Source organism: Sceloporus undulatus, chromosome 4, assembly GCF_019175285.1.
Source record: "Sceloporus undulatus isolate JIND9_A2432 ecotype Alabama chromosome 4, SceUnd_v1.1, whole genome shotgun sequence".
NCBI classification, from domain to species: Eukaryota; Metazoa; Chordata; class Lepidosauria; order Squamata; family Phrynosomatidae; genus Sceloporus; species Sceloporus undulatus.
Genome location: NC_056525.1, coordinates 128,241,886 through 128,253,362, shown reverse-complemented (window position 1 = coordinate 128,253,362; position 11,477 = coordinate 128,241,886). Strand labels below are relative to the sequence as shown.

Sequence of the window (11,477 nt, the reverse complement as noted above, 5' to 3'; positions counted from 1 at the left end):
CCTTAAAGAGTTTTTCCCTTAGGTGAAGTATGTTTACTGAGTGGCAAAAGAAATAGGACAAAAGGAAAGCAAAATTGGGGGTAGGGGAAGAACTCGCTTTTGGAATTAAAGAGAATTACTTCTAAACAATCCGTAAAGGTGGAAATTTTTCTGACAAAAATTCATTAACCTGTTAGATACCCAGGCAAGGTCACTGTTCCCCAAAACTTCTAAAGTAGGTAGCAAAATGAAACTTCAGAGATAAGATCAGAAGGCGCCTTGCGGAGAATAAGGAGCGTTGCAGAGGTATTAACTGAAGAAACCAGGAATTTTTTTAATATTATTATTATTATTATTATATTATTATTATTATTATTATTAACCTTTATTATAAAGCACTGTAAATTTACACAGTGCGTATATACAACCTTTTATTAGACAGTTCCTGCCCGCAGGCTTACAATCTAAAAAGACATGACGCAAAAGAAGAAGGGAGAGGTGGTGGGGAGGGGATGAAGACCAGCAGTTGTTCTCTACCTCCGAGGCCAGGACCAAGGCAGAGGCAGATGGAATGGAGGAAGGGCTTGGGTTCTTAATGGATGGTCAAAAGGAGAAGGGAATGACAGTAGGGAAGGGGGAAAGTCCAGCTCATCTGCTCTCTCACATAAGCCTCTCTCCCCCTCAAGATAGTGGTTGGAAGGAGGGCTCTTTGTCTTTCAGGCGAGGCCTGTTGTTGCTGGCCTGCCTCTATCCCCCTCAAGATGGTGATTGGAAGGAGGGCTAGAGTATTAGGACTATAGGCAGTTTTAGAAGTCACAGTTCTACTGAATCCATGCCCACCTGACGCTTGCTTTATAAAAGGGTTAGGTGTGGGTTTAAAAGAGATGGTAAGTAGTCTTCAACTAACAGTATATGGTTTAAGACAGGGAGCCACAGGCTGTATTCTATATCTGTAAAAGTAGACAAGAAATATAACTGAAAAGAATTGTCCTGACTGAATTCTCAAGCTTCTGCTAGTCTCCCTTCAAGCCAAGGGATGGGAGAGGTCTTCCATTGTACTGCCTGAGTGAAATGCTCTCATTGTTCTTATAAGTATTTTTGTACAGTGCTCCCTTCCCTTACACGTAGATTCGTTCTGGACCCCCACCCACCCACCCACCCACCCACCCCGCGTAAGGGAAAAATGCATAAAGGGAAGCAGCGTAAGCCACACCCCCATATAACACGGGCGCACTGTATGTGCAAGTTTTTCTTGAATGACTTTATATTAGTTATATTTCATAACTCTCTCAACCCTCTTTATTTGTCACTATCCTTTCTAAATTCACTGTGATACCTCACCATGTTTTTGTTAATGTGTTAACTTCAGTTAAAGGTCTAATGGTGTTGTTTCCTTCATGTCATGTGCATGAAATGCACAGATATAGGATGGGCGACACCTGGCTGAACGAGACTACATGTGAAAAGGGTTTAGGGGTTCAAGTAGATCACAAGTTGAACATGAGTCAACAGTGCGATGTAGCAGCTAAAAAGCCCAATGCAATTTTAGGCTGCATCAATAGAAGTATAGTTTCTAGATCAAGGGAAGTAATAGTGCCACTCTATTCTGCTTTGGTCAGACCCCACCTGGAATATTGTGTCCAGTTCTGGGCACCACAATTCAAAAAGGATGTGGACAAACAGGAGCATGTCAAAAGGATGTGTTTAGCCTGGAGAAGAGATAGTTAAGAGATGATATGATAGCCCTGTTTAAACATTTGAAGGGATGTCATATTGAGGAGGGAGCAAGCTTGTTTTCTGCTGCTCCAGAGAACAGGACCCGGAACAGTGGATGCAAGCTACAGGAAAAGAGATTCTACCTCAACATTAGGAGGAATATCCTGACAGTAAGGGTTGGTCGACAGTGGAACACAGTCCCTTGGAGAGTGTTGGAGTCTCTTTCCTTGGAGGTCTTTAAGCAGAGGCTGGATGGCCATCTGTCGGGGATGCTTTGATTGTGATTTCCTGCATGGCAGGGGTTGGACTGCATAACCCTTATGGTCTCTTTCAACTCTATGATTTTATGATCATTACTATAATGCTGCTCATATTTTGTTCCCTGGTTTCTTTTTCTGGTCTAGACCATTTGAAGAACAGACACCAGTGGTGATTAGTGCTGAGCAAATCAGCAACAGCTTACATCTAGAAGAAAGTGGAAGCAGTACTGCTGCATTAAAAGGGTCTAAAGATGCCAACAATAAGAAGCGAGAAGAACCCAAAGCTGGTCCAAAGAAACCCAAAGAGAAAGTGGATGCAATCTCGCAGTTTGATCTTAACAACTATGCAAGTAAGTTTTAGAGGTTTCCTAGGATTTTGTTGTTGTTGTTGTCTTTCAGAAACAGATCAGAGTTATCTATATTTCCAACTAAATATTCTATCATTTTGGTATAGGTGTTGTCATTATTGATGATCACCCTGAGGTGACAGTAATTGAGGATTCCCAGTCCAATTTGAACAATGATGGTTTCACTGAAGTGGTATCGAAAAAGCAACAAAAACGCTTACAAGATGAAGAACGCAGAAAGAAGGAGGAACAAACAGTACAGGTTTGTGTTTATGCATATTATAACTTTTTAAACACTGTCTTTTGTTCAGACAATAATAGATTTGGATTGCTCCTCATTTTTCAAACTGCAAAGAAGTAGAAATATAGCCAGCCAAGCTAAGCAGGGACACATGGTTTAAACTTCTTTTATTACAACAGACCCTAACTCCTCCCCACCTTTTTCCTCCTGTCTTAGTTCAGACCAGATGAGATTCACTTCTCAGCTTGGCCAGCCTTTAATAATAATAATAGGATTTATTTATTTAGCTTATTCTTTCTCCTTTTTTTCTCACTTGCTCTAATTTGTCTCCTGCTCTGCTGTATTTCAAAGTTATACACTTTAATCTCTCACATTGTGGAGGAAGTGAAGGTCCCCCTTACAGAAGTACGTGTCACTAATTTTGTGTGCAGTAAGCTATTTCAGGGTTATAATAGCAAGAAAATCCATACACTGTTATGTAGTTTATATACTCCAAATCAGCTGCTTTCTTGGTATAAAATAATTTGACAAGGAAGCATTAAAATCTATTTTGAGTTAAATGGAACATTAAAATGACTGTGTGATTCTCATAGGAAAGATGGGAATCACACTTGGGAATGCAAGAAGTCACTTATCAGTGGACTTGATTTAACTCAAGCCCTCTTCAATGGGTTTTATTTCTAGTGGCATAGGAGCCCTGGTGGCGCAGTGATTAAATGCCTGTACTGCAGCCACTTACTCACAAACCTCAAGGTTGCGAGTTCAATACCAGCAAAAGGGCTCAAGCTTGACTCAGGCTTGCATCCTTCCGAGGTCGCTAAAATGAGTACCCAGCTTGTTGAAGGTACAGTAATTAGCTTACACTTTGTAAATAACTTAGAGAGTACATAAGTGCACTGATAAGCCGTATAGAAATGTACTTGCTATTGCTATTCTATCCCAGAACAAAATTGCCCTTTGGAGGCACTTTCCCATGTGGCTGTCATCAGATCTGAAGTATTCTCTGACTGCTTACAGATATCAGGGCATATACCTTAGAGATCTGACCAAGGAGCTTGTCATAAGTGTGTTGGAATAGCTAGGACACTACTTGTATAGACGATGCTGATTGTTTGGTACCCTCAGAAACCGCAGGGCAGTGTAAACGTATTGAGGCTGTGTGCCATTAATATGTATTACTAGACTTTCAGCAAATCTGGGAAACAACTGCATGCTCATCCAGATGATTGCAAAATGTTCAAGCTGTTTGCCAGGCAATGGCACAATCCAAGCAGTAACCCTTTGTCTGTCAGCAGAGAAGCATGTTCTGTCAGTATCAACCAGCACATGAAAAGCAATGTCAACAGAATGATATGCTTTTCACAGATTCTGCCTGAGGAAAAGGATGTCCTTGCATGGCATAACATTCATTACAAAACTATATAATATCAGTCAGAAAGTTATGGAGTAGCTGTTGTTGTTGTGTACCTTCAAATTGTTTCTGACTTACTGTGACTTTAAGGCAACCCTATACCTTTACTGATGGTTTTCACTGTACAGTTAACTTCAGGGTTTTTGTACCAAAAGTAGAGTTGCCTCTTCAAAGAATAAGTAGAAAAGAACAGAAAGCCACTGTGAAGAAACCACAAAGCTGCTGCTTTAATAGTTAGACCTATGGCATCTAATTTTCTGTTTTCATAGCAATCCTTGCTTTGATTAGAGTACACTCCAAATAACAAAGATATGGACCTTAGTTCTCTTCACTGAGAACTGTAAGGTGAGCATCGCATTGCAGTGTACATTGGCTACAACTCCAGATTACATTGAATTCAGTACATGTACATGTTGTAGCACCTGTGATAATGACAGTTATCACACTTAAGGGAGAAGTGCTAGGACATATATGCTGTAGCAGAGCTTTTACAGAAAGACATTTGTTGGAATGATACGTTTTGAATAAGTTGGGGAGTAGAGATGAGCTGTGTCCACTATGACCACATGCAGAGTTTATCCACGTAGGCAGGATGCATAGAAGAAGTTCTCTTTGAGAAGTCTGCAAAGGCTTCGAGCTTCAAGGAAAAAATTCCTCCTACACAAGCTTCAACCTTGAGCTCCTGGCTTGAAGGAATGGACCTCGGACAACAGGGTTCACTCAACACAAGGGCTTTAATCTTCGTTGCAAACTATTTGCAAAGATCAAACAGTATCAGACAGCCATCTTGAATACTCTCCACAAACAAAGTGCTTTGTCAACCACCAACCTCAACAACCCAACAATGGAGATAGTCACCTTCTTCTCCCTTATGTAGGTGATCTACTTGGCAGTCATGTGACAGTCATGCCACCAATGAAACCTGACTGGTTTCATACCCAGTACAGTGGTACCCCGGGATACGAAATCACTGCGTTACGAAATTTCCGGGATACGAAAAAATTAAATAGGAAAAAACTGTTTCGGGTTACGGGTTTTTTTTTCGGCTTACGGAAAAAAATTTGGTGCTTTTCGGCGCTTTTTCGCACGAAATCGCGGCTTTCAGCGCTAGCGGCTATGGCTTTTTCGGGTTGCGAAATCTTTCGGGTTACGAACGGCGCCGCGGAACGAATTATATTCGTAACCCGGGGTACCACTGTATCTGTTACATCATAACATTGCCCATGATGCACTGCTCGCTGACTTCACCTACTTTACATGTTGCATCAGACTTCCCATAATGCACTGCTCACCAAGTGCTGACTCATGCACCTGCCACTTGAACTGTAGTAACCTCAGCTCCAGTTCCTCCTGGTGGTCACATCCATGTCATTTTCAGAGGCCAATGTGGAACATGGTCCTCACAATGGTGGAGTAAAATTAAATATATACAGCCATTTTTCCCCTCTGTTTGGTTTTAAAAGTATGGTCCATAGTAGAACACCTGTTTTCCTTTTAGACTTCTTAACCCACACATAAATAAGTCTTAGATCAGTTTTTTAGGACAGAAAGGCAGTAATGATAATAAGAACACTCCTCCCTCCCTAACTGTCATCTTTCGGCCTCTGAGGGAGAGAGAAGGCTGGCCCAGTACCATCCGGTTAGCTTGAAGAAGAAGAGCCCTCCCTCTGGTTCATCTGCCTTGGTCTAGGCCTCAGAGGGAGAGAAGAACCACTGGACCTCATCCCCTTTCCCTCCACCATTCCCTTCTCCTTTTGTTTCATGTCTTTTAGATTGTAAGCCTGAGGGCAGGGAACTGTCTGATTAAAAATAATAATTGTAAGCCGCCCTGAGAGCCATTAGGGCTGAAGGGCGGGATATAAATACCTAAATAAATAAATAAAGTCAAATAGACTAATCTTTGCTCAGCTCTGGGATGTGATAGAATTAAGAGAGTTGGCTATTGCAGTGACTAATTTGGTGGCATATGTATTAGCGCAGACATCAGTAGACAAGTTTTTCTTCCTCCATATAGTTTCAGAGTGGTGAGGAGAAATGAAGTTATCAAGGTAAGCTTTTTAATGTACAACAGGGTATTAAGCAACATTTACTGTGCAAGAAATTCTTTTTCTGTGGTCCCAAAACAAAGTGGTGTTGTCCATTTACTGTAGACTCTGCACTCATTCTTTATACATTTAGATAATTTATTTCACACTTTTGTAATGTATAGGTCATAACATAACTCTGTGAATATATTCACCAATAGCATAGAAGAAATGTTAGGTGAAAATGTTTTTGATGAGGGTATATCTATATATTTCGATGGGCCTGTTCAGTTATTCTTTTAGGTATCTGAGGGCATTTCTTCAAGGTAAATTTGCAGAATTGTGTTGCCTGAACCACTGTCATAAACTGTAACTGCATTTCGGTGTAGCAGTTCCTCTGTTTACTTAACATTGATACAGTGTGTTCTTCTTCATGGTCTCTGCAAAGCACACATATGGGTTATTTTGCGCCTGTGCAGCAATTTTGGATCCTTCTGGAATCGCTAGGGAAGACTTTGGCAGTAGCTCAGCCCACCCTCTATATAGGCTCAGTATCTTCCCTCCCTTCTTCAGTTCCTTTTGTCTGCCACGTGAACAGCATAGGAACCTCGCTTGGAATTCGCTCCTTCCTTTCATTTTCAATTTTGACCACATTTTTGGCTCTTGACTTCTCTCAGCTTGTTTTGGACTCTGATTACCGGTAACACTCAGCTTGTTTGACCATTCTCTCGTCAACAAAGTTCCCCATGAGATTCTTGCAAACAAGCTAGTGAAATGTGGGCTAGACAACATAACTGTTACATGGATTTGTAATTGGTTGACCACCCAAACCCAAAGGGTGCTCAACAATGGCTCCTTTTCATCCTGGAGAGAAGTGACCAATGGGGTCTCACAGGGTTCTGTCTTGGGCCCAGTGCTATTCCACATCTTTATCAATGTCTTGGATGACAGAATTGGAAGCATGTTTATCAAATTTGCAGATGACACCAAACTAGGAGGAGTAGCTAATACCTCAGAGGACAGGATCAAAATTAAAAATGAACTTAATAGATTAGAAAGCTGGGCCAAAGCTAACAAAATGAATTTCAACACGGAGAAATGTACGGTACTGCACTTAGGGCGAAAAAATGACATGCATAGATATAGAATGGGCAACACCTGGCTGAACGAGACTACATGTGAAAGGGATCTGGGAGTCCAAGTAGACCTCAAGTTGAACATGAGTCAACAGTGTGATGTGGCAGCTAACAAGGCCAATGCGATTTTGGGCTGCATCAATAGAAGTATAGTGTCTAGATCAAGGGAAGTAATAGTGCCACTCTATTTTGCTCTGGTCAGGCCCCACCTGGAATATTGTGTTCAGTTCTGGGCACCACAATTCAAAAAGGATGTGGAGAAACTGGAGCATGTCCAAAGAAGGGTGACTAAAATGGTGAAGGTCTGGAAACTATGCCCTATGAGGAACAACTTAGAGCTGGGGATGTTTAGCCTGGAGAAGAGAAGGTTGTGATATGATAACCCTGAGGGCTGGCTGTGTGCCGTAATAGATTTGATTTGATTTGACATCCCTGAGGTGATATGATAGCCCTGTTTAAAAATTTGAAGGCATGTCATATTGAGGTGGGAGCAAGCTTGTTTTCTGCTGCTCCAGAGAACAGGACCCGGAACAATGGATGCAAGCTCCAGGAAAAGAGATTCCACCTCAACATTAGGAGGAACTGCCTGACAGTAAGGGCTGTCCGACAGTGGAACACACTCCCCGGATTGTAGTGGAGTCTCCTTCCTTAGAGGTCTTGCTGAAAGGCCATCTGTCGGGGATGCTTTGATTGAGATTCCCTGCATAACAGGGGGTTGGACTGATGGCCCTTGTGGTCTCTTTCACCTCTATTATTCTATGATTCTTCTTCTACTCCTTCAAATCTCCACAATGTCTTCGCATTCTTTTAAAAAGTGCATGGAATGTGGAGGGAAAATTCCCAGCCACGACGGACACTCTGTGTGCCTCGTTTGCCTGGGCAAGGGCCACGCCACGGCGACATGCTCTCATTGCATGGCTTTCACCGCACAAGCCAGGAAGAATAGAGAGATGTGTCTATGTTCTATGCTCTACACACAGATCCTTAACCCTTCCTCTGAATCTAGGGTGCCTGCCAAGGCTCCTGCCGCCAAGGCTAAACCCTCTTCTTTTGCCTCCAGGGTACTTGCCAAAGCTAATGCTACTGAGGGCAAACCCTTGTCTCCTATCCCTGCGTCACCAACCCCAGAAAAATGGAAGGAGACCTACCAAGATGCAGCTGGACAGCTGACTTCTCTGAAACGGAAGAAATCATCAGACTCTTCCAAATCAAATAAGACGAAGCATAAGTCCTCTAAGGATTAGGAGGCTTCATGTTCAGGAAAGAAATCCCATCCCAACGTGGACTCTGAACCTATCCAATCTGTCAATACTGAGTTGGGCTCGGCACTGTGTGCTCAGCCAGCTCCTCAGGTTCGTCCGTCCCCGTGAGTCGCCGCTCGGTCCCGTACCGACATTTTCCAGACTCTACCGGAACCCTACCAACTTTCCGATGATGAAAGAGAAGGCTTTCCCCATGCCCATGTGATGCCAGCTGACCGGCTCTCTGCGACCTCTGACCTCGTCTACCCCGGCAACGAAAACCTCTCTTCAGGCTTCCCTGAGCTCTCCAGACGGGACCTAATGTTCAGTGAGCCTTCGAGCACATTTTTCTTGACCCTTGACCCTTTAGTTTGGTGTTTTGTTGTTGTTGTTGGGTTTTTTTTTTTTTTCTTACATCTGGGTTTTTTTTGGTAGGTACCTTTGTTGGTATGCTTACTTCCACACCAGCATTCGACAAGGCCACCAAGACCTCTTGGCCTTTTCTGTCGATCCCGATTGCTTTTGATACCGTGTTCTACCCTTCAGACTCTCCACAGCACCAAGGGTTTTCACAAAAAGCATGGCGGTTGTGGAAGCATAGCTACACCAACAAAAAATCGTCTTTCCGTACCTCAACAATTGGTTATTTGTGGCCCCAACCAAGGACATGCTCCTGGCCAACATCAAATTTGCTCTCAAGCTTCTCCATACTTTGGGACTCATGGTCAACATGGACAAATCCACACTTTGTCCAACTCAGTACATGCGCTTCATAGGTGCCATGTTGGGTTTCACGACCTCGACAGCCTATCTACCTCACAACAGGTTCGTCAACCTCAGGTCCTCCATCCAGTGTTGTCTCACCTCCAGACACATCAGAGCGAGGACAGCTCAGGTCGCTGTCAGCCACATGGCATCCATGACCTATGTTACCCCTTGGGCCCGACTTCACATGTGGCCTTTTCAGTCCTGGCTCCTGTCTGTCTTCAACCCAGCTTTCGACCACCCTCAAAAGTGGATTACCATCCCGAGACCAGTCGTCCACTCCCTTTGATCGTGGCTGGACCCTCAAAATGTCTACAGAAGCATGCCCTTCATCTCGTTACAGCCCCAAGTGACGCTCACCACGGACACCTCCAACACTGGTTGGGGAGCCCATTGTAACGACCTCTCCGTCCATGGAAGGTGGTCACCCAAAGAGCGCCAACTCCACATCAATGCTCTGGAAATGCTGGCGGTACAGAAGGCATTGAAGTCCTTCGAACCCGCGCTCCAGAACCAGGTGGTCCTCCTCCTCACAACAGTGATGTATTACATCAACAAACAGGGTGGCACCAGATCTACCACACTTCTCAACCTCACGTTGAAGCATCACCCTGCAAGCCATCCATCTTCCTGGAGAAGAGAATGAGCATTCAGACAAGCTGAGCAGAACTCTGGACTCTTGTCATGAATGGCAGCTTAATCCTCACTTTGTCTGCCACGTTTTTTCCCTGTGGGGTATGCCAGACATCGACCTTTTTGCCTCCCACCTCAACTTCCAATGCAGCCAGTTCTGCTCCAGGATCCCGTCCACTTGGTCCTGAGGCAATGCCTTCCTCTTCCTCTGATCCGGTAAAAGGTTCTACGCCTTTCCTCCCTTTTTCTTATTTGAAATTCTTCAAAGACAATGTCATCCTTTGACCGGACATTTCTTTCCTGCCTAAGATAGCTTCTGTCTTTCACCTCAATCAAGACATGGTTCTCCTGACCACCAACATCGAGCCCCAACGCCATTCCCTCAATGTCAGGTGGGCCCTGGCCTACTAACTCGACAGGACTTGGTTCTCTCGGCATTCTCCAAGACTTTGTTTACTATTCTAATCTCAAACTGGGACTCCTGGCCACACCACAACGTTTTTCTAAATGCGTGACCTCCACTATCCATCTTTCTGATGAACTGTTTGGCAAGACTCCCCCTGCTCGAATTCGAGCTCGTTCCACCAGGGCGGTAGCTACATCCTCTGCTTTCCTGTCTGGAATCTCATTGGAGGGCATTTGCAAGGCTGCGGTTTGGTTCCAACCTTTGACCTTTATCAAGCACTACAGCCTTGACACCAGACACCGTCATGAAGCAGCCTTCTCCTTTCCGGCATTCATTGAGGTAAGTTGACGCTGTTAATAATTGACAATCACACTGTCTTTCCTGGTTAAAATCTTTATTGCCAGGACACTCCCTCCTCCTGGGTCTAACCCATCTGTGTGCTTCACAGAGACCACAAAGAAGGGCAGGTTGCTCTTCTGCGAATCCACACAAATCCCGCCTCTGTCGTGTCCTGCGCTTTCTTCCTAGGTCTGCTCTTTTGGCGGACCTTTTGAACTGAAGAACGGCAGGAAGACACTGAGCCTATATAGAGTTTGGGCAGAGCTACCACCAAAAAGTCTTCCATAGCAGTTCCAGAAGGATCTGAAATTGCTGCGCAGGCACAGAATAACCCATTTGTGTGGATTCGCAGATGACCACTCAAAGAACTACAGTTACAGGTAAGCAACCTGTCTTTCTGTGGTCCAAAATACACTGCAGAAATAATCCAGTTTGAGACTGCTTGAACTGCCCTGACACAGTGCTACGGAATCCTTGGAATTGTAGTTTGTTGTAGCATCAGAGTCCTCTGACAGAGAAGGCTGAATGTCTCCCAAAACTTCAGTTCCCAGAATTCCCTAGCATTGAGCCAGGGCAGTTAAAGTGGTCTCAAACTAAATTATTTCGGCAGTGTGTTTTGGATCCGTGTCTGCATATCTACAGTTAGCATAGTATGTAATCATTAATAATCATTAATCATTTCACCAACCTATTGAAATATATTTGTTTTCTATATATACACTATATTACATATAATACACTGTATTATATACAGCAATGGATATCAATCTTGTTTAAGGGGAGGAAAGCAGAGAGCTTGTGAGATCCTGATTGATTTATTGGTGTTGCTGTTGTTTTTCTTTTATTGTTGTGTAGTTAATTGCAACATCTGCCATTGGAAAAATGGAATAAAAACATACTAAATATTCCTATTTACAAGATTGTTGGGCTCATAGTTGATACAGTAATTGATTCTGAAATCTTCCATTATATATTGTGA

The 11,477-nt window shown here is 43.5% G+C and overlaps 1 protein-coding gene across 12 annotated transcripts in view; it reads left to right on the top strand.

Moving 5' to 3' along the window:
* Window positions 1-11,477, top strand: part of PRRC2C (proline rich coiled-coil 2C) — a 208,198-nt gene that overhangs the window by 104,183 nt on the left and 92,538 nt on the right. For all 12 annotated transcript variants that reach the window (XR_006103620.1, XR_006103619.1, XM_042464503.1 and 9 more), the window contains exons 17-18: window positions 2,100-2,305; window positions 2,410-2,564. Coding sequence is in view for 10 of the 12 variants with exons in the window: in XM_042464503.1 (XP_042320437.1) it covers window positions 2,100-2,305; window positions 2,410-2,564 (361 nt within the window). In the remaining 2 variants the exon portion in view is untranslated. The remainder of the gene's footprint in view (window positions 1-2,099; window positions 2,306-2,409; window positions 2,565-11,477) is intronic.